The sequence below is a fragment of the Phoenix dactylifera genome, chromosome 16, assembly GCF_051530095.1.
Source record: "Phoenix dactylifera cultivar Ajwa chromosome 16, Ajwa_hap1_PhDact_Kaust_v1.1, whole genome shotgun sequence".
Taxonomy (NCBI): Eukaryota; Viridiplantae; Streptophyta; class Magnoliopsida; order Arecales; family Arecaceae; genus Phoenix; species Phoenix dactylifera.
This window is the reverse complement of record NC_143205.1, coordinates 9,180,832-9,204,536: the sequence shown is the minus strand read 5'-3', so window position 1 is coordinate 9,204,536 and position 23,705 is coordinate 9,180,832. Positions and strand designations below refer to the sequence as shown.

The 23,705-nt window shown below is 33.9% G+C and overlaps 1 protein-coding gene and 1 long non-coding RNA gene across 6 annotated transcripts in view; one reads left to right on the top strand and one right to left on the bottom strand.

Annotated features, from left to right (window-relative positions):
• The window catches only part of LOC120105452 (uncharacterized), a 44,217-nt gene extending 28,350 nt beyond the window's left edge, over positions 1–15,867 (top strand). For 3 of the 4 annotated variants that reach the window (XR_015974179.2, XR_016398782.1, XR_016398784.1), the window contains exon 5: positions 13,981–14,939. This is a non-coding gene — a long non-coding RNA (uncharacterized LOC120105452). Of the gene's footprint in view, positions 1–13,980; positions 14,940–15,499 lie in introns of those variants that run through there. The other variant, XR_016398783.1, reaches the window with a different exon arrangement.
• LOC103696677 (ABC transporter G family member 45-like) overlaps positions 1–21,702 on the bottom strand; it is a 33,271-nt gene extending 11,569 nt beyond the window's left edge. Inside the window, exons 1-8 of one of the 2 annotated variants that reach the window (XM_008778363.6) lie at positions 21,374–21,702; positions 21,164–21,284; positions 13,537–13,625; positions 9,794–9,878; positions 9,495–9,654; positions 8,555–8,634; positions 8,406–8,456; positions 5,808–5,898 (exon numbers count right to left, since the gene is read on the bottom strand). In XM_008778363.6, coding sequence (XP_008776585.6) covers positions 5,808–5,898; positions 8,406–8,456; positions 8,555–8,634; positions 9,495–9,654; positions 9,794–9,878; positions 13,537–13,625; positions 21,164–21,284; positions 21,374–21,540 — 844 coding nt within the window. In that variant the 5' untranslated portion in view covers positions 21,541–21,702. Of the gene's footprint in view, positions 1–5,807; positions 5,899–8,405; positions 8,457–8,554; positions 8,635–9,494; positions 9,655–9,793; positions 9,879–13,536; positions 13,988–21,163; positions 21,285–21,373 lie in introns of those variants that run through there. The other variant, XM_089927964.1, reaches the window with a different exon arrangement.
• Positions 21,703–23,705: the final 2,003 nt, after the last annotated feature.

Below are 23,705 nucleotides of genomic sequence, written 5' to 3'. Positions count from 1 at the left end.
ATATAAAATTTCACCCATAATGCCACTTAGCCTTATTGGCTAGAGCATTTTCACTTTTTCCTGTTGCATAGTTTTTGGAAAGTTTCATCCCTATATTTGATCTAATCAAGCGGTGTAGGTGTCATAAGATACCTAATGCCAGCGATGGGCCCACTAATTGCCTACATGAAATGTTTGTCCTTCAGTCCTTCTGATATCATACTGTAAACCACTATTATATTATTATTTTTTTTCTAATGCTGCCGTTCTCTATCGTCTTTCTAATATTGCTACTGCCGCTACTTTTGCCAATCGACTTCAGTCACCATGATCTATATTAGCATATATGCTATACTACCTTGAGCATGACCCTTGGCTTCGGGTTCCTTACAACATGACGGGGTCGATTTACATTATATACATACTATACATTTTAAGAGAGATTATGTCACAGACATTGTTATGGTAACCATACATGAACCTGAGGTTCCAGTACATTGTACCTGGGATTGATATAGATGAGAAACTTCTGGTCGTCCTGCATTACATGATTTACAAGATGGAGCTTGATCCGTAAGTCACGACCCTATGTCTATAAGAGGTAAGTTAACTTAAGTAGCATAGGTAAGTTAGCTCATGTCTTTAATCATTAACATATTATAACATGTATCTTTTTTATAGAAGAAAATATTTTGGGAGGGCACTGACAGCTTTGGAGTCTCGATAGTTGTCGTAAGTAAAAAAAGCATGAATCCAAGTCTATTAGAGATCAACGATAAGTATTACTTAATGTTAGATAGTTACTAATATGATACTATCTTATATATAATTTTCTTTAGTACTTTTGCAGCTGAATGGTGGATGCATTTTGGTTTGTCGGTGAAAAATCTTAAACGGCTAGCCATTTGGATCCTCTCTTAGATGGTCTCGTCGGATGGTTGTGAGCGCAACTGGTCTACCTTCGTCCTTATCCATAGCAAGTAGAGGAACCATCTTGCCACAAAGGTGCCTTAATGACCTCGTATATGTTTATTACAATATGAGGTTGAGGCTGAAATGCATTTAGGAAGAAGTAGAGCTGAAGTACACAGATCCGATCTACAATGCTTTTGTTCAGAATGAGGATGATCCCATGATCGGATCGCTTGTGGGCTAGCAACAGAAGTTGGAGCTTGATAAGTTAGAATTGCCTCCACGATCGGCCATTTCATAGCCAGTGAGACTAGGGTAGATGCAGAGCAATAGGTAGATTCCACTGTTTATGAGATACAACCGCAGGGTGATTTTCGATTCATCAGTAAGTCCTAGTTTATGCAAGCCACACAGAATAGAAACTACGGTGTACAAGTTGGTAGAGCCCATGAAGATACGATTGTATATAGGAGACAGGCTCTTCGAGGTCGTTCAGAAGGATACCATGCAACTGCAAATGATCTCGTATGTAGAGTAGGATCCATAGACGTATCAAGTTTCAAGTTGCATGCTAGATTTCATGGTCTGCCGTACCGGTCCGGCCTGGGACCGGTACCGGATCAACGTGGAATCCGGTACCGGTAGTTTATTGTTGAAGAACCTTCGGATCGGTACGGAACTGGTTCGGACCGGTACGCCACCGGTACGGACCGGTACAGGACCGGTTTCGTACCGATCTAGGCCGCCACCGGTACGCCGACCGGTACCGGTACGGCGGACCTTGCTAGATTCTATTACCTGCATCCACAAGCAGCTTGTGACCCATATGAATATGGACATGGTGTATTTGAGGCATTGTTTTTTAGTCGCTACTATTTTACACAGCTCGGAGCACCTTATGGGTTGGATTTTATTGCCGATATAGTCGGATGGGTCCCTCCACAGTTGTATTATTAGCCAGAGGACACCTCTTAGAGCCGGAGCTTCAGTGAGAGATCTGAGACCAGTTATAACCCAGAGTCGTTCCTTATGGGATGAGCGAATATGATTACAATGCCGCTTGTTTAGAGGGGTGAGCTGATGTGCTTCTGATTATGCTAATGATCTGGATATCTACAAAGACATTGTTACTTGACGGAATTCTAGATATAGGTATGTATATTATACTTTAAATACATGTAATTGATTGTATAATTATATGTTTTATATCTCACTAATTGATTTTTGGATATTTTATGTTGCTTCTCCTAGCGTGCACAGCCAAGATCGCCGGCTTTTTTCTTTGCATTTTGGTTTCGGCCTGATGCTAACACAGAAGGCTGAAGGTAGCAAACCCAATAATACGAATTTGCTAGATTTTTGCCTCTCCAAGGTAGCATTGTTTCAGAGAAATGCCACGATAACGCAGAAAAATGACTCCAAAACATCAAGAAGCATCATTTAGGGTGTACTGGGGTGATAGAAACATCAAAAAACAAAAAGAAACATCAAATTAGACTTAAAATCATTCAAAAAACCAAAAAAATGATTACTTTTTATTAAAACTTAAAAAACGAAAAAAAACGGTGTGCCTGTTCGGAACCAGCACGCTATAGCATACCGTATATCGATACGATACTGAACTGGGAGCCGATCGGTATGGGTCCTGGTACCAGTTCGGCTAACCTTGGTTAGGATTAGGATCAACTTGCATATCATAGAGGGGGTTGGACCGCATTGGATGAGATCATATGATTCTTTCCAATTTTTTTGAAAGAAAAAAAGAAATAAAAATCAGAATTGAGCTGATTGGAAAGCAAATGGATGATTATAAAAGGAAATTATATGTAAACATCAGAAATGCAATTTCCACCACCATGTTCCCATTTATAGTTTATCCGATGGGCAGAGCTACGATTATTCTGATGCAGGTCACAGAAAATGTGCAGCAGCCATGATAATAAAAGCTTTTAGAATTTTCATTATTGGCGATTATTAAAATTCTTCACACAAAAAATTCTTTCTAAAGTCATGGACATTTTTCTATGTAGGCAACACAATCAATAATATTATAATACTATGAAAGGACTCTAGAAAATGATAATATAGATGTCTATGTTTGTGAATTTAATAAATAAAAAACTTAGACATTTAAGAAAGAAATCATTTCATTGTTCCATTGTGCAACAACGTAGTAATTCAAAAACCTAAGAATACAGTAAAATAAAAAAGAAGATAAATCCACATTTTAGGGCAACATAATCTAGTAGAATAGCACACGTGGTAGTTGAAAAAGATATTATGGAAAGCAAAAAACCTACGAAGAAAAAGAAACTACATACTTTTAATGAGGGCCATGGGCATCTTAGAGAAATTCCAACTTGGAGAGGGACTTTAGGAAATGGTAAGAAACGTGAGAGAATTCTTGCCAAATTAAGGGGAAAAAAAAAGAGAGTGGATGTTGGTTACCTTTACATTTTCTTTTCATTATTTAACACACAAGTAAACAGAACATACATAATTAGAGAGAGAGAGAGAGAGAGAGAGAGAGAGAGAGAGGTGGGGGGCTACAAGCTTTAGGTGGTGAGTGGTTGGAAAGATGAGATTCAAACAGACAGCCGAGGTGGAGTGGAGGAAAGAACTGATATTCCTTCCCCGCACCTTTTTTTTGTTGCAGGAGGGGAGAGAATGTTAATTGTGCTAAATCTTATTCAGGGCCAAGCCTATTAGGAACTATCATGATTTCTTTACTACCAAAAACTCTAGGTGGATGTCCAATCTCTCTCTATCTCTTCTGTTGGCTTTTGGGGGAGAGATGTGGCTCTTTGCTTTGCATGTGGCTTCTCAGTAGAACAAGCATGTCTAGGTATAAAATATATGCATATACGGTGATACAGGTCAGTATGATAACCTTTCCTAATTTCAAAAAAAAGAAGGAAATATGATGGCTCAGGCCCAAAGAACAAATAAAAATAACTGACGATGTTTCCATCATCATTATCAGACTTTATATGTAAATTTGTTTCCTTTCCTTTTCCTTCTAAAAGAGAAAATTAATTCTCTTTTGTCCTATAGTTAACCTATGGCATCATAGGTGGGAGCTTTTATGCTTCCGCAGGCAAAGTAAACCATAATTTTTTATACTCAATAGACCATGATTTATCACTCCAAATATATCAATATATGCATCTTTTAAATAGAACATTGTAAGGATATGAAATTTTGCTTTTAGCTTTTAGTTCCTTGACCTTCCAGTTTTCCTTTATGTTTATCTTAGAACTTAATTGGATTGTTAGTCTTATGATATATAGGCTCATCAGCTCATGAATAACAAATGCAATTAAAAAGGTCAAGTTAATCATAAAATGGACATTCAACATTGTTCAATATGTTAATAACATGTTGAAGTTTGGTCTTATAATTCATATGATCTTATAATTTATATGATCCTAAGATTTCTAATATGGATTAGACCTTGAATACCATCTGATTGTGATTTAAACATGAAATTCTGATTGCTCAGGGCCATCATGTTTTGGATTGTAAGTTTTTGACAACAAAAGCCATTTGAACATGTCCATTTCCTTCCATATGACACTTTCAAGCATGGTACGCTGTACCGGCCCAAAACAGACGGTACGGAACGTACCATACCGTATCGGTTATGGTACCGGCACCCGGTACAGATGGCATACTGATATTCGGTATGCAAAAAAAAAAATTTGTACTGTACCATACCGACATTGTGCTAGTATGGCACCGATACGAGGTCCGGTGTTGAGATGGCAAACCTAGCCTCCAACTAATGTTTGAATTAGTTTTTTAATGCATCACAACTCTGATCTAGATAGTAATTAATCATAAGGACTTATAATTAATTTTGTATAGTTTAGTGGTACCTATATAAACTTTTACCATATAATCTTGAAGTATATTATGCCTTCTTTTTTGCTATTTTTATTATTACTAACCTTCATGAACTTTTTAACGGCTTTTGTGTAGAAGAAATAACAAATAGTGCTAATAAGTGTGATATATGATCATTATTTAAAAAATGAACCTAGTCTTTTGTCATAACAAAATCTCTTCTTTAAAAACTACTTATGAATTTTTTAATGTTACTTCAATGACTAACTTTAAATTTTGTATTTTATCTTGAGGACATGCTTTCTTCTTGTACTTATAGTAGCTGTGATAATTTAATATGGGCAGAAGCACACTATTTATGTAAGAGAACAAAGTGAAATGGCATGGTTAAACTAAAATGGCTAAAATAATTGGTGGTACTTTTCTTTAATTAACTTTCACCAATTTGATATTCTCGGTTCCTAAATGAACTGGATGTTGTAAGCATTTATTTTTATTCTAATCTAGTCTAACTAGTTTGTCTAACTTGATTTACATATGTACATACACACAAATGGAGGGTGAGTCTTCTTTTACATAAATACATGCATAAGGAGAGAGTGAGAGAGAACCATATTAGTTAAATATTTGTCTTCTATTTGTCAATAAAATAATTTATATGTAAGTATAATATTATCTAATTGAATTGAGTATAAACATAACTAAATTGTAAGGGGAGAAGCAAGAACCATGCTAAGATGTTAATATGTAACTTCTTCAAGAAGAACTAATTTATTTGATAAAAATTTCTTACTTTCTAATACTGATCTATTCAAGCCTTGTGCTAGGTCACTTACTACATATAAGTATCTTAGTAATCACTAGAATAGTAATAATATTTTTAGTTTTATGTAAATAACAAATTCACAATGCCAATAGGTTATATTGTTCTCTGTAATATTGCAAAAAACATGGGTACTTGTTAATATTTTTAAAACAGACTCTGAGGAAGAAATAAAGCTCCTATCAAAAGAGCAATCTTATTACACAATTATAATGAGAAAACTTAGTAAGATTAATTAAGCACGTACCAATGGTCACTCTTTTCTTTTGCCCCCCAGAAATTCCTCTTCTCATCTCATCTCCTATAATGGTATCGGCACACTCATATAAGCCAAGCATCTGTAGAGTATAATAGGTTATAAGAAGCCCAAAAAAGTTAATAAAATTCTATTTAGATTGACATATTAAAGACAAAACAAATACTACTGATACAATCACTTTGTAATAATTGCATTGCAATGTTTATTAGTCGACAACTATTCGATATGTTATTGATTCTTGTTAAGCTTAAATGAAAGTGGTGATCAGTTTGAATATCTTATATTGGGAATTATTGGTCATTTTCTCAAAATGGACTACTTTTAAGAATAATTTCATCTTTAGTTTGACTTGGATTGTGAACTTTGCTATAGAATCATTACAAGAGGCCATCAATTTATGCTAAATTTCTATATAGGAGAGCTTTTCCTCAAGCTTTTCTTGAAGTCTTGGATTTTTGTAAATTCTTACATAAAAGCTTTCAAACAAGCAAGGTTTGCAAAACTGACTTGAACCGCCCATCTTAGGGTATACCAAACCAAACTGATAAAAAACCAGGTCGGTTTGCTAGTTTGGTTCGAAACTCAGTCCAAACTGGTCCAAACAGAGTTGAACCGTTGGTTCTTCTCGGTATGACTTGGTTCAAGTCGGTTCCGAGCCCTCCCGTGAGTAAAAAAGGAGGAACATCTTAATGCCTTTCTCCTCTTTTTTCTGCTGAGAACATGAAGGAAGGATGGGAGGGTGAGGAAAATCAGGGGAGAAAGGATTTTTTGTGGTTTTGAGCCCCAATCTAGGCCAAGATTAGGATAATCCCCTCTCTCCTTTTCATTCTTCTCCTTTTTTCTTTTATGGTAATATATGCACCGAAGAAGTCATGTTTTTTGCTGATCATGTAATTTTTTAATTAAAAAATATTTTTTGTTAAAAAACAATATCTTAAATTGAAAAGGTAGTATGTTTGGGCTTGTGTATCTTATTAGTTGTCTTTTTTGGCAACAATTTATTTAAATTTAGACATAGTTATGGCTACCCAGATTTAAGTTCAAACTCAAATAAATTTCAAAAATTAGTGGTGATTAAGACATCTATAGGATGAAAATATATATGAAGTACCATGGTAGGATTCTACATTAATCCATTAAAATTAAGTAGGATTCTACATTAATCCAAATTAAAATTAATCTTATACTATTTTATAATTAAATATTATTTTTAATTAAATTAAAATTATTTATTAAAACTGAAAAATTAAAGGTTATTATTCTATGAAGATAATTTAGATGTATTTTTTGAAGTAATCCAGCCATTTTTTGCATTACAATATAAATTATCAAATTTTAAGTGTTTAATTCTAAAAAATTATTAATGCAACTACAAATCATGAAAAATATGACAATGCATTGGTAATTGGGACATGTTTTCTAGGACATGCTTTTTTTGTTTTTTTTTATAAATTATCGCATGCATTAAGTGAAATTAAATTATAAAGTCACTTATATGTCTAAAAATATGATTTTTTTAAAAAAATGTAGATCCACTTTATGTAATTCATGGTACTGAATGAGGTGGTTTATAACATGTCATCAAGCAATCATAAGGTCTCCAGGACCAATATGAAATAAAATAACATCAAAACAATCTTAAATTCACATTTCCAAGATCCCTATGCCTCAAAATAATCATAACCACCAAAAAATTGAAAAAACAAAAAATAGTGAACTAGTACCATGCTAGTATGTAGAAGCTACCGAGTATCAAGGGGTATGGTACCATATCGTATTGACTCAGTACCAAGCTGGTACTGTACCTGATACCAAGATTGCAAACCTTGTCCATAAGCTTATCTTGGAGTCTTGGGCTCTAGTACTTAAAATCACAGAGCTTGTTTAAAAAAAAATGAACTCCAAAACAAATATCCATCTAACATAAAGTACGATTGATTCTATTCTAGTGATATTGGAGAAACTACATGCATATTTGAAATCTTCTTGCTCAATCATCAATAGAATATAAAACCTTCTTTATGAAGCTACTTCACGTGTCACTGTTGATTGTCCTTACAACAATTTCTAACCGAGTATCTGCACCTCTTTCTAAGAACTTTTATCGATAGGAAGTGTTCATCGCGGTTTTCTTTTTAAAGAAGTGCCCAATATGTTTTCTTGTTATTACCTCTGCATCGTTCAGTGTTAAATTCACGTTGGTACTTCCTATGGCTAATATAATTTTCAAGTTTCTTCTGAGGTTGGGTAATGTTAAGCCACAATCTATCAAGATATGGTGCTTCAAAAACTTGATTATCATGATGATACAACAATTGTCAATTTTTCTTTTCATGATATCAAATTAATTACTATCAAATTAGTAATGTTAGAAGAATCATTTGTAATTTTTCTTTATTATTTACCATGAAAGAATCTAGAATCATGTTCTATATTATATTATGCAAGTCGTGCTCCTTTCAAGTTATGCATTCATATGGAGTTAAATGCAGTATGTTTGCGCTAAATAAATTAAAAGTTTTTTAGTCCAAAAATTTCTTATTTTATGAAGAAGTTAAAAATAGTTTAAATGTTAAAAAATAATACCTTGATGATATAATTTGTTGTAGGGTTTTTGCTTTCTCCACAAGTGGTGGCCTGTATAAAATTGGCATAAAAGAAAAGTCAGTATGATAGATGCTATATCTTAATTATGAGGCCTAGCATAAGAAAGAAATGATAAACTAAACCATCACCTTTATAATGGCATCTCTCTCCAAATCTATTTTGTTTTTGATGGTGCCATTCTTCCTTTCAAATGCTTCCCCCAACATCTCTAAGATAAACACAACCAAATAATTAATTCAAGTTACCAAATGATGCTAGTCAAGTAATTTGATTTTTTTAGTAGAAGTAAATTGATATTTAGCTAGCGATAACACATATATTAGTTACTAAAAATATAACACTACTTTTTCCTTATAAACATTAGATGAATGCCTAATGAAATCTAGTCGCAATTAAGAACATTTTCTATAAATGTTTTTGAATTATAGTGCTTTCTTTCAATTTTTAAAAAGCTTTTTCCGCTTAAATTTTTAAATGCGTGCATGTAGTATAGTTCAATATGATTGTGTATATGTGTATCACAATATGGGTACCTATATCATTATTGGTCTTCACATATGCTTTTGTGCACGTACATCATGAATATAATGTATGTTTATGGAGGAAACACCAACTTAATTATTTATTTGTCAAAGGTTTTGATGCCTTTTGGATATATTTCTCATTAATTTCTAAATGCTACTGCAAAGCACCACATTATTGTTTTCTCTTCCTTGCTTCTCCAATGCTTTTCTAGTGTCTTCTTCTTGCTTTCTTGAAGCTTCATCTGTCTGTCTGGAAACATCTTATATTGAAGTTTATCCCACTATATTTAATATGCCTTTTTTTTAAAAAAAAATTATCCCACTAGGATTCTGTGAAGATCTTTTTTTTTTAGCATTACTTTGATATAAGTCTCGATTATTTAAAGGTAAATAACAAGAGCATATGATGATTCCGTTCTTTCTGTAAAACACATGTTAGAACACAACTTAGAATTTGTCATGAAAAGAAAATGCTTATGTAGCAATGGAAGCACATCATTAATCTTTAAGCATGATGAACAGATATAAATTTCATAATCCTTACCAAATATTTTACTGGTTCCAAACATGCGTCCAGAGAAATCTAATGTGTCCCTCACTGTCATCTCAGCATGATGGAGGTCATGTTGGCTAACATATGCACTGACGCATTGAGGGGTGGAAGGACTAAGTTCTTCACCATTATATGTGACTCTTCCAGTGAACTAGTTGCATATGTAGGTTTAGGGAAAAAATTAATATTGAACCAATTAAACTACTAAAAGAAATATATGGATATAAGCATTTCAAAATTAAGATTCATGATAATCATTTAGGAAGCAAAAGTGCTGAATTATTACTTACTTTTAGGGTGGGATCCAATTTTCCTGACAAAGTTCTCAATAATGTTGACTTTCCTGATCCTGGTGGTCCAAGAACAAGTGTCATCCTGATAATAAGACATTTATTTGTTGTAAGATAAAATTGAATTAATAATTTTAGATATATAAGTTTATATTATGCAAATCAATTCAAAATTAATATTTAATATCAATAGATAAGAATGAATACATAGCTTCAATCATATAAGTTTATGTTCACATTCATTTTTAAACTTAAATAAAAATTTCCTGATATTTGTTTTCTGAATATTGTAAGGTTTCATATTTTGAAGGAAAGATTGTGCAAAGCCCTATAAGAATTCATATAACATAATTAAATTAAAAGTTGACTAAGATTATCAAATAAGTTATGTTCTTCAATTTAGACATAACTCAATTGTTCTAACGGTTCATCAAATTGGCTCTACATCAGTTTAGATATGGCATATCTATAATTTGCCTCATCCAATATCACAAGGGCTGATTAGTTATAGAAATTAGGATCATGATATCAGTAATTAATATAAATGACTATATGTAGGATAATGAAAAAATGGCATCGCTCTACATTTGTTGTTATTAAAACTAGCACGTGCATATCCATCTAAGCTTATTTGTGAACTAGGGCAACTAATAAGTCCAGTGCCCATAAAAAATTCTTTTCTTCAATTCACATATTTAATTCAAGACCTTTTCTCCAATAATATTTTATTTATAGATTCTCGTGGATGTTGATATGCAAAGTTATAAGTAAACACTATGTAAAATCTTTGTTATACTAATTCACATTCGACAACTGAGTAGTCAATGCTTGAAAAATTTTTCCTAAAAATTGTTTAGTTTATTGTATCATCAAACGACATATCAGAAAAGATAATTTAGTTAAAGGTTTAAAGCAGTATATGCAGAAAGACGAGTTATGTAGTTTTCTATAGGAGCTAACAAATTTGGTGTTTTGTAGTTTTGAATTTTAAAAGGACAATATCACATAAATTCTTTGTTAATCAAATGTCATCTTAAATTTTTTAATTATATAGATTAAATCTTTAAATATTTTATCTCAAAATTCAATAAAAATATCAGAATATTTTTTTTTCAAACTTAAAAAATGAATATCTTGTTTTATTATGAAAATTCATGTAACTCAGTATCTTTCATCTCATCAAGTTGTCAATAGATTGATTTCATACCTTTTTCGTGCTTTGTTGATGGTTTACAGATATCAATTTTTGTAGGGAAAAATATCGTTTCAAATATTTTTCTAATAGAGTGTTTAAGTATATGGAAAGAAAAGAAGAAACATGTTTATGAAGTCTTATTATTCATCACAATAATAATATTTTTCCAGCAATAAAGTATATTAATATTACGATAGAAAATAAAAATGTAGAAAAGAATTCTTTGCATTTGCATGTGGTCTTGAACTAATTGAATCAAAATCATGAGTAGAATAATAATTTTGACTTAAAAATATATGTTCATTGATCGATCCTCTTGGTATAACTTGATAAATTTTTTAATAATATATTAGAATTTGCAATCCATCATGTTAGTCATAGAATAATTGAAGAGGAAAATGCCATATTATTAGATCAATTTTTATGTCGTTTCTTATATATTTAGTGAATTAAGATATCATTATTTAGGTATTAAAATCTACCTATTCATTTTACATATTCTATAATATAGTGAGAAATGAGTTACTGATACTATTCAATATGGCTAGATTCTAACTTCATGTGACACTTCATTAAGTTTTAAAAGTTGATTGCAAGGCAAAATATTTTAGTTTTTCTTTTGAGTATGTTTAAATCCTAGAGAAGGTGGTGAAAGAAATTCTTATCCTTTTACATTAGATAGTTATAAAGGCATAATAGTTGTGCAAGTTCATATTAATTAGTTGATTGGAGAAAATCTATGGGCAAAATGATTTAGGTTTTTTTCTTAGTTTGTTTGACTCTTAAATAAGTTGGTGGATAAGTCTTTTCCATTTATATTGGATGGTTGTAAATGTGAGGTAGTAATAAAAATTAATATTGGTTAGCTAATTCGAAAAGACTTACTGTATGAAGGTCAAGAGCAAGGTATGTTGTACCGGTACTAGATCTGATATCAGTTGTCTGGTGGTACGGTATGGTAACCGTGTCGTTTTGTTCTGAACTTATATAGCCAATGCTGAGGAGGGAGGGTGAGAGGGAGAAGGATAGAGAGAAAAAGTGGCAGAGAGGGAGAGGGAGGGAGGGAGAGAGCGAGTAGGAGGGGGGAGAGAGAGAGAGAGAGAGGCCGAGAGGGCTTCCGAGCCCCCATCTCATTCGGCTTCACAAAAATAGTCGCGGACCTATTTTCGTGCGGCTAGAGGAGATTGGGGCTCGAAAACCCTCTCTCTCCCTCTCTCGGCCTCTCTCTCTCTCTTTCTCCCTCCTCTCTCTCCCTCTTTTTTTCTCTCCTTCTCCCTGTCCCCCTCCCTCCTGGATTTCTTGAACCAAGGTGTAGAACCGTGTCGGTCTGCCTTCGGTATGGTTCGGTAATGTCCCGAATCAGGCGGTTTAGGATGGTTTCGCCTTTCATGGTCAAGAGTGAATCTTGTAAATAACTAAACTACTTAGAATTTGAATTAAGAGATTAAGTTGTACAGCATTTAAAAAAGAAAGGTAAAACATTAAAAATTCATGAAGATATAAAAATGACTCATGTTAATGTTTACAAAATGATGAATTGGAAGGCATATAATGCCACTTGTTTAAGCAGCACTTCAACTTTACTAGTGCATACATCATCTTTTATTTTGGTTTCATTAGATCATTATTTTGCTATCACTTTCCTTATCATTCTTAAAGACAACTTTTTTGAAAGGTAAAAAGACTCTCTTTCTTATATTTAATATTTTTAGTACTAAGAGCCAAGTACTTAGTATGTAACTAAAGATGATAATTTGATCCTAGTAAAGTTTCTTATTAATTGTACAAAAGACAGGTTATATAAAAGATTTAGGGTTACTTGGACCTATTAAAGGGTTCTAGGTCTATGTTTTGATGTATAAATTATCTATTCGTCGGGTGTTAGAGAAGATTATGTTTGAGAAGGACTTTCTTGTTAGACTTAGATTCAACAAGTAACCTCAACCTAACCAGAGTATTTTTAACTACATAGAATCTATATTTATGACAATTATTTCAAAATACTTTGGAAAGTGTGTAATCCACTTTGTAAAATACGTCTTTGAAATAAATAGCACGTTCTTGTATTAAATCCTGGAGTTTGGGGCCATGCCAGTCTATATTGTGCTGAGCTGATACAATTTAGAAGTTTTAGGAAAGGCTATCGATTATGTGGCTAAAAGTTGCCTATAAGCCCCATCTACCCTCCACCCTATCAAAGAATACCGGGAACAAAAAATAAAACTAATATGACCTTAGTTTCTTTCACTGTAAACAAGATCCAATAACTATTTCATGACTGAGATATTTAGTATTCATTATTCTAAATATAGCTTGTAGATTTATGTGCACACATGGAGCATATGTGCTTACACTTGGTTAAAGTTTATGCAACACACATATTTTTCCTATTTTGAGATGCTGATGATTAATTCATTGAATAAACATACCGTATGAATAAAAGAAAGCTTTGAAATTATGATCACAAATTCATATTTGTTGTATGAAGATATGAAAGAAACAATTTTTTCCAAGAAAATGTTCAAATAAGCATAGCATGATTCCTAACCTTGATGGCCTTATTAACCCTTTCACTCCATCGAGAAGTTTGATAGATCTCTTCTTTGTAGGGCTGAAGTTCAAAAATCCCATCATTTCCTGTTTCATATTACATGTTTATCTATTGATCTCCTATCTGAATTAGAAGTTGGAAAACTTGCAGTGTGATAGCATTAAACTTTTTTATTTTTTCAGAAGAGTGCTAGCATCATTAATCATTAACTCTAGTCAAGTTTCTATGCAACTTGGAGGGAACAGCCTATGCTAAGGAAATATAATTGATGCTACAAATAAGAGCATATATCTATAAAAGTTCACTACTTGAAACAAATCATCCAATTTATAACATGATATCATTGCAATATAAAAGAATACAAAATGTTACCTTTTCTATAGTTTTTAAAGTACAATGCTTATGGCCCTTCTTGAATGATAAAATATATACTTTTGACAGAACAACTATACAGGTATTATTCATCTGAGTAGAAGAAATCAGAATAACTATCCAGGTAATATTCATCCGAGTAGAAGAAATACCTTTATATTCATTAAGATCCAAATAACTAACTTGACATCGTTTTCTGGTTGAAATTATGGTCATTTGGTGGAAATTATGGCTTCAAAGGAATGATAAAATCTTCAATTGGAAGAGTAAGAATTGGCTTCAGTTGTTCATGAGATGTAGTCCGGCTGGAAGAATAGAGTTATGTTTATTCTGAGAAGTTTGAGTGTAATGTTGGTCCATTTGAGAAAAATCTTATATCCTTTAGTATCTCAGCTTCCTCTTTTAAATGTTTAATGTTTGCACTCATTTCCTTTCTTTTTTCTTGGTAGAACATTTTCTTTCACATAAAATATATCAATGGCGAACCCATATTTTACTCTCAAAAAATGAAAAATAAAACTAACTTAATATCAGAAAGTATGAATTTCTTTGAAACATTGAAGAAAATAGCCATTTGTTTTCAATTAACTTGCAATATGCGCGTTTGTTTTTTCCTTCCTTTTTTTATTGATATTTGAGCTTTACTGCTATCTCAAAAAAAAGAGCTTTATTTTGCTAGTACAATATTTTTCAGCTTGATAACGCTTAGGTCCTATAGCCAAACAACTAGCATGGGTGAGCATCCACAAGCCTAGACCAGGAACAATGCCCAACCAAGCTACTTATAATATGTTCAATCGTGGAGCATTTTCTTAACCACATTACTAAAGCTCTGCTCTCCTGCACTACATTTGTACCATTATTTTTAAAATCGGACTAGACTGGCTGGTTCGACCTGTCGAATTGGGAACCGATCGCCTGTCCAGTTCAAAGGATATTTAAAAGGTAGTCAAAACTCGGTCAAACCTAGGAAAATTGGACAAACTAGTCAGTCTGGCTGGTCCAGTCCGGTTTAGCCCCTTTTTTTTTAATAAAAAAAATTCTTTTAGTCATTGGGAAACCCTAATTCTTCAATGATTATTTGTACAAATATTGCACCATATTTTGGCACCAATTGATGATTATTTGAACTCTCTTCTTCCACTGAATTCCGGGGTGAACTACTGTGGTGTTTTCTGAAGTGAAGTTGTAATGAGAGATTAGTTCAAATGCAATTGCAGAAGGTTTAGCTAGCACAGGTGGTTGAAGATTTATATTGAAAGATGTCATTGTTTCTTTTTGCAAATCCTATCAGTTTTTCATTATTATTCTTGTAGTTACCCACTGCGATACCCATCTCGTAGCTTGCATCCTCTTAATTGGTCTGATTCTACTTTCTGAAGTTCTTGCATGATATTCCAGTATATGTGCTAATGGACTTCTATCTTGTGACATTTTCATGTACCTTATATCAGATTAGTACCATGTACTATATTTGCTGGGTTCCTACTACAGAATCTAGACTCGATAGACTAATTTTATGTTCATCATTTCTTAATAAGTACCTTGCATTATCCTATTAGAAATGTTGATCATCATTTCTTAGTAGGTGCTTATTGTTCGAAGCTTTGTATCGTTTTGCATGGTTGTTAAATGAATGGGGCTGAATGGATAGAGACACATGAGCTTCAAAATATAATGCTCCTTAATTGATCAAGGCATGCAGATGATACAAGTTTTGAATCGTACAAACATTAATCACCAAAGTACTGCACCCTAAACTGCATGTGACTATGGTACTTGAATTATGGATTGTTGGATTATGTATGCGGACTTTGTTACGATGATGGTTGATAGATTTGCTAGGATGATGTATTTGAATAATTTAATTTGAATCGTATGTGTAACTTTGTTTGGATGATGTATTTGCACATGGATTTGAACTCTGTATGAGGACTTTGTTGGGATCATAATTTATGGATTGGCTAGGATTTATTATATTGAGCTAGATTTATATTATGATATTGAGCTAGATTCATATTATTTTTGTCTTTGTTATTTTTTCCTATATTTAGATTTGTTGAAAAGTAAAAATATATTTATGATGCCATCATGATGTCAAGCTGATGTTGTCAGTCGGATCAGCCAGTTGGACTGGTTTGACCTAGGAACCAAACAGCTTGCCAGTTTTCAAAATACATTGAATTGTACTCGACGAAGCTCCCAAATCATGGGTTGATGCATCATTCCCATGATGCCATCTGCATTAAGGTGTCTAAAAGTTTCCTGCAAACACCTCAGGAGGAACTCAACACAGAGATCTCCACTTTAAGAGATTAATGTGAAGCTATCTCACTAGGAAGCAGATGGGTTACAATAAAGACACCTCATGTAAATTGTTATCAAGCATATTTGAGTTGTCTACCTTGTTTTTTTTGGATTAATTATATGTCTAGTTGTTGATCAACAAATAATCCATTTAAAAAGGTGATTTGGCTTAGGTATTTTTCTAGGATATAAATAGAAAACCTCCTGTCATGGGTTTTTACAAGTCAGGCTCAGGCTTTCTCCTTTTTCCGGACTTCCACGTATGTTGGAATTGGGTTTTTGGTCTATCTTGCTTAAACCTTGTGTATTAGATGCAAGACCAATCTAATGGCATCATTGTTATGATGCGGCAGAAAAGTAACCAGGAAAGTAACAAATCATGTAAGGACACTGTAAGCAACGACTTTCCAATAACAATAAACATTCAACAGTTTGGCCCATTCATGGTTTCATATAACTCATTAATGGTTGAATCCATTAGCCTATTAGCTCTTCTGGCTCAGCCTTTATCCTAATCACTCAGCCTATCTCAAGTTTAATTTCGCAAGGCCACTTTCTTGAAAGTGATATTTCAATCTTCTAACTGTTATGGGCTAAATTGTGACAAAAAATTCTGATTAAACTTAATTTGGTATTTTTATTTCAAGATCTTGATGGTTATACTTCAGTTCTAGACCGAGGTTGATTTAGCTTCATGCTAAGCCAATTCGTTAAGAATTCTACTAAAGAAAAAGTTCTTTACTTTTCAAATGAATGTAAAGGAACAATTCGCCGGAACCCTATCCTTTGAAATGATTTAAAGTGTTTCCTACAGCATGCATGGTGCAAAGAGATAATTGGTGTAACTCGCGGGAGTCGATACAAGATATGGGGTATGGTTAATTAATAAGTTGCCAAGGTTGCATTAATCAGCTTGAAGAATTGTAGGTGTTCAAATAAGGGGCACTAAGATATTTTCCCTCATGGAATTCATGAACAAATTCTCTGATCCATTACAAAGCAACCCAAATTAGCCGCTTCAATTATTACTTAGGCCCCTGTCATCCCAAACAAATACCGACCTATTTATACTCAGGTTGGAAAATACGAGCCCGTAATTAACCTAGTTATTTTATACATTTATCTTACAATACACACCCAGCAACCCCTTTAAAATTTCACTTGTAAATCATATATAACTAAAGAATAAAAGAAAACATGGCATATAATGGTTTGTAACAATAAAATTAAATCTAACTTAAAAATGTATTTAACATGGTATATTCCATAAATTAATATAGATATTTAGGATACATGATAGTCATAGCTAACATGGGTAATGGGTTGAACCCATGTTATAAGCATACAAGCATAGATTTTGGTCTATCATGCTTAAACTTTGTGTGTATTAGATGCAAGACCAATCTCAAGGCATCATTGTTATAATGTTATGATGCGACAGCAAAGAAACCAGTAACGTAACAAATCATGCAAGGTGGCGTAGACCAATCTTTATGGAGACAATACGGCAGCTGGGGTGGAGGGTAGTTGTGATGGATATTATTGGGATGACATGTCGTTGGACGAAGATGAAAGGGATTTCCAAATTTGGGAGACATTAAGGTCCTCGATCCTATTTGATTTATCTGGAAGAGTTCTTACATCTTAATGATGTATTGGTTTACCAAGAAATTTACGTGGATATTTTTTTTGGTAAAAAATAGGAGGGAGGGGGGAAGAAAACCTCACCCGCGTAGCAGCCCCCAGTGGGCCCCCCTTCCACCAGGAAATGTTCAATATATATCGCAAGTTTCTGCGTACCTTTTTCGACCCATAGATTTTCCCCACTGGGTTCATTACCCACGTGTGAGTACGTCACCCCAATGCCATCTCGATATCGACAGACCAGATGACGACTCCACCAGGCAAACCAGGCAGGAGGCATCCGGTCTCCTCGTTTAATCAAGACTCGCGCGTTTCGAATCTGGATCACTCCGGTGGAATCTAAGCCCCGTTCCAACCATGTTACCACCTTGGTGACAAATTTACATGGATATTGATACCATGTCATTGCCCTATCTCTTCATTCTCTTGTCATCTCCTTTCTTTTGTTTTCTCTTGCACTCAAGAAAGTGTCAAACCTACAAACTTGTGTAGGCTTTTCTTGCCTGCACGCAAGTTAAGCTCCATGTTTCCTGCATGCGGATTCAACTTCATATCAAGTGAGTCATGGGTGACTTGGAGGAGGCTGTGGTACGAGTTCCGTGTAGAAAAAAATGTCTATAAGCTGCTAATGTTGATTATGACCAATTACGGTTTGAATTTGCTATTAGACTTATACGCCTCTCAAATATATGAAAATAAAAGGTAGAAATGCTAAGTGGATACTTCATAATTAGAAACCCAATGCAGATTTTTTTTTTCTTCTTTTTTTCTTGAATTTCCAAATAAAAAGTCAGAATGATTGCCACATGTGTGGTCATATATTGGTTAGGTATCCCTATTAAACCAATCAGGGTTTAGCCCTAGGGTTTCCTATCTTATTATTGAAGGGGTTCGAGGTAAGCCTCATAATGTGTATCTATGTGTATCTAATATTTTGAATTTCTATGGTATCAAAAATAAAAATTCAGATGGCATGGACGCAATATATTCGTAGGTTACTAAGTCATCAAGGTCGTGGATTTTACATTGTTTACATGTGGTGGTATATATCCTCTCTCTTGCCATTCGATCGAAATTGCTTACTGTTGAAGTGAAAAAAAAAAAATTGCTACTTAAAATTTATAGGATGGTTTATTGATTGGTTGTGGACCTTGAGGTGTTTATTAGATGTCATGTGTAATTCTAAGCAGTTCTAAAACTGTGGATCTTTTTTTAATCATTCAATGTGCCCTTGGGGTTCTCCTCAGAAAAATATTGGTCCATGGGAGTAGCTACAGGGATGTAGACCTTTTGGGTCCCCACAACATGAGTCCAAAGTCAGAATAACGACAGAACTATTGAAGAAATAATCGCCCATAGTCCTAAAGACATGACCTATACGTAATAAACTCTTTTGTCCTTCTCTTCTTATAAATTCTACGTGACCATTAAGTATTTTTTTCCTCTATCCTTCTCATAACACGTGAAAAATTCTTGCGTGGAAGGACACTGTCCTGCAAATCCATCACCATCGGCAAGGAGACGGGCCAATCATGTGTCCTTTTTCAAGAAGGAGCTCTGCCACGTAGCCATAGACGTACATATAGATAACGCTGCAACGAACGCTTGATTTGCGGAAAAAAAAGTGAGGACAACAGAAAACAAAAAAATATTTATTATTTAATTAGAGTTTTCATATAAAAAAAATTATAAAATACATGAAAGAGCCATTTTTACATCAGTTGGAAATTATTCTTTTAAAAAATATTCTTAAGTCATCAAATTTTATAGATAAGATTTTTTTATTAAAAGTACCATAGATATTTTATACAATCTTTTCAGAAAACTTAGTATCCAAAAATTATTTTATCAGACATTATATTTTCAATAATAATGTTTAAAAAAATATTTTGAAGATTTTTTTTTTTTTTGCAAAACCAAATGAGTTCTCAAAGCTTAGTGCGGAAGTCTGAATTTTAATTTACGTGGACTCTGATTTTGCATGGGCGGCTAACTCCATCTATTTTAAAATTGCAGTAGAGTGACTTTAGAGCCAGCAGCTTGGAGACTTCAATGTTCTACCATAAGACTTAAGAATCCTGAAGAGCCTACGGTCTTATAGGATTCGTTATCTTTATAATATTATAATCGAAGTTGTTATGTTTTTGACCACATGTAAGAGTTCTTAATAACTCGGACTCTATTTTTATTGGTTTCTTCTCACGAGGAGAGGAGTTCTAGAGATGGAACTGAAAGAATATTTCTTCTGTTATCCCCTCAAAGTTTGGAAAAAAATAATTCTACCAAACTTCTCTCAAACATTGTAACAACCTAGGACCTCACTCAAAATAGCTAGCAGGAAGGTATTATTTGAGTTCCTTGATTCTGTATAAATACCTAAAATTTATCCAGCGAATAACTGATGTTGGACTAAATACACGTCCGCATGGGTGTTTACAAATATTGACCATGATATTTTGATCGATCGCTGTCAAATGGCCATCCAAGACCACCACTTCCTTCTCTCTATCTCGGGAGGGAGGGAGGTTGCTGTATTTGTTTTCTTGATAGAATTTGTATGTTGAAACAGAAGGGAGAAAGGTCTCTTTGTGTTAGGATGGAAAGGAGAAAGGAAAAGTATAGAAATGCCTCAATCTATAGTGTTACAGAAAAAATTTAAAATTTCCTTTTTTTGGCAAGTAATTTTAATATTTTCATAATCATTCTTTTGTTTTTTTGATGTTCTCCGCCTCGTGTTTTCTCTTAATAAAATGCATGGTAGATTGTTAGTTCTATTTTTTTCATTTTTTTTAAAAAAAAAGAGGAATTGGGGGACCACATGCTTCATTGAGGTAATGAAGAGAATTCTACCAAAGCAAAGATCAAGAAGATAAGGAATTATTGGTTGCGGTATTATTTTTAGATTTTGCAGCTCTTTGATGCATTTCTTTTAACATAAATATGATTCTTATATTTTCATTCTTATATTTTTAAATTTCCACATCTATTTCATGCAGAATTCCGCATGTAAGGCTGAGGTTGCTCCATGCACTGCAAGTGCTTTTAGTGTGAGTCAACTGTCCTTGATTGCATATATAAGCTTCCGAGTAAAAAGTAGGTTCTTGTCACTTTATCACCTCTCTTTCATCTTCTTCCTAGATCATGAAGTTCTAAAATATCCATGATTGATAAAACCTAAAACAGATATTATTGATCAAACTAAGAATAATTTTGCTGAACAAACCGACCAAAACTATCATTAAGGATGCATTTAAAAAAAAAACAAACAGGTATTTTCATCAACAGGTACGAATTCCAGTACCTGCACACTGTTGATGACGGCATTGAACAGCGTCGGAAGCGCATGCCGACCCGTGTGCATGCTGGCCTCGACGAACAAGTTCTCGAACCGGACCTCCATTTTTGGAAGTTGAATGCCCAACCTGCAATACCAACGACTGATTAATGAACAATAGGAAAGATGAGAAAAGAAAGAAAAAAAAAGAAGAGTGAAGCGGAGTTCTCTCCATACTCTATCATCCTATCTCTAAGAATCCGAAGGAACTCCTCGTTGTCGGCATGAGTCAATGGAGCCTCCTCTCCCCTCTCCATCCTTTGGAGCTTGGCAATTCTTCCTCCTCCCTCCTCCTTCCTTCTCCTTAAACTAGTTTGAGTATATAGCAAAATCTCTGCTTGCATGCAGTGTTGATGAGGCCAAGTGCTAGTTGGAGTCCTTTGTCACAAGTCGCGTGGGGGTGGTTGTATCAAGATCAAGTGGACGGCAATGGCGACACTAAAGAGTTCCTCTGGAACTCCAAACACAATGCAGTCTTCCAATAGAACTAGAAGAGAAGCCTCTCGCTGGAGATCTTCAGGGACTCCCACTCTTTATATAGTAGAGGAGAGCCCGCTCCGTTATCGCGGAGAGATTAAAAGGTGGGCCCTGGCCATTTATGCTGAGGTGTGGAGAGGAGATGGACAAAATTAAGGACTCCACGGAGGCCGCATAAAAAAAATAATAATCCAGCATCTATGCCGGTCTATGCGGGCCGGCGTCCGTTGTGCCAGCAGGGCTAGTTAAGTTTGGGTCAGCACGCATTAGCTTAGAAAACTCGGAACAAGATTCACCTCCTTGATTAAGACTCCCGTCTTAAAGGAGAAAACATGATAGAGTAAATTCAAATAAAACATAGAAGAGGAAAAAAATCGAAGTAAGGAATAGGCCAATTCAAAATTATTTAATATGTTCCGCTTTTCTTTTTAGTTTTTTTTTGTTGAATTGGATATATTATACCATACATAAATAGATACATTTATGAGAATCAGAATATAAAATATTCATAAAAAAGATGAATCTCTATAGCTGAATCCGGCCCATAATGTTGTCTCGTGTGATTAGCCATATAAGAACCATCCAACTGGCTGAACTATTAACTTTTTTTGTAAATATGTATCATCTTAAAAAAAAAGAAAAAGAATCAAGGAGCATACCAATCTCCAACAATCCTGCACAAGAGGGTGGAGTCGGAAATCTACAAATTTTATCTGCAAAAGAAATCAGAGGAGAGTCCATATCCAGTTGTTGATTTTATCCATAAGTGTGTATAGTAAAATGCCCTGGTATAAGATATCCTGGGCTGCTGGGCAGGAAATTGAGGAATATTAAAGCGACGTTTGCATGGGAATATATATCCGGTTATGAGGTTTTACTAAGGAGATGATTGGAACAGAATTGATGAGCATCCGGGCCAGCATGGAAATGGAGGGTAGTTGGGAGAGAGGTGTGGGGTATCACCTATCCATTCGTAAGCTTCCAACCGTCTTCCGTGCATTGTATCTACTCTCCGTTAACTCCCGTTCGGGTATGGGCTCCCATCATTATGTATCCAAAGTTTTGAGGAAGTCTGAGATGGGGAGGCGGCTAGCATTGTCTTTTGTTGGGTATTAATTAGTCCACAGATCAAGCAGGAAACTTTTCCTATCCAATGTGTCACATGGAGATTGATGAGATTCAGGGGTTGGGTTCCTTCGGCATGGTGCCACATCGGATTGGAAATGTGTTTGGTAATACACACACACATACATTATATATATATATATATATATATATATATATATATATATATATATATATATATATATATATATATACATACAGGGGATTGATAACCTACTCTCTGTTATGGTAGGTTATAATTAGGTTATCAATCTATCCATTTTTCATTAGACAAAAATATCCTTACTTTTTATCACTTTTAAGGGTATTTTATGTCTTTTTACAATCCCATATTAACTCACCCTCTTAACCACCCAGTTAATACTCTCTCTCTTTGGGGGGTGTGTGTGTGTGTATATATATATATATATATATATATATATATATATATATATATATATATATATATATATATATATATATATATATATATATAAACATACATACATACAGACACACACACATGTACACACACACATGTATATATATATATACTGGAGAGAGAGAGAGAGTATTAATTGGGGGTTGAGAGGGCGAGTTAATGTGAGATTGTAAAAAGACATAAAATATCCTTAAGAGTTATAAAAAATAAGGATATTTTTTATCTACGAAAAAAATAGATAGATTGATAACCTATCATAACAGAAAGTAGGTTATCAATCCCCATAATATAAATATGGTCGAGCTTTACCTAGAATGATTAAGTCATATCAATTTCAATATATTGAAATTAATCTAATTGCGAACCTATTTTGCTATCTAGTTTGGTTTCCTTCAGCTTGATTCGGGCTAGGGGTGGTAATTTGCTCACCCCATCAAGAACTCGACCTGACTTGATCTTACTCTGTGTTTGGTACCAAGGATGAAT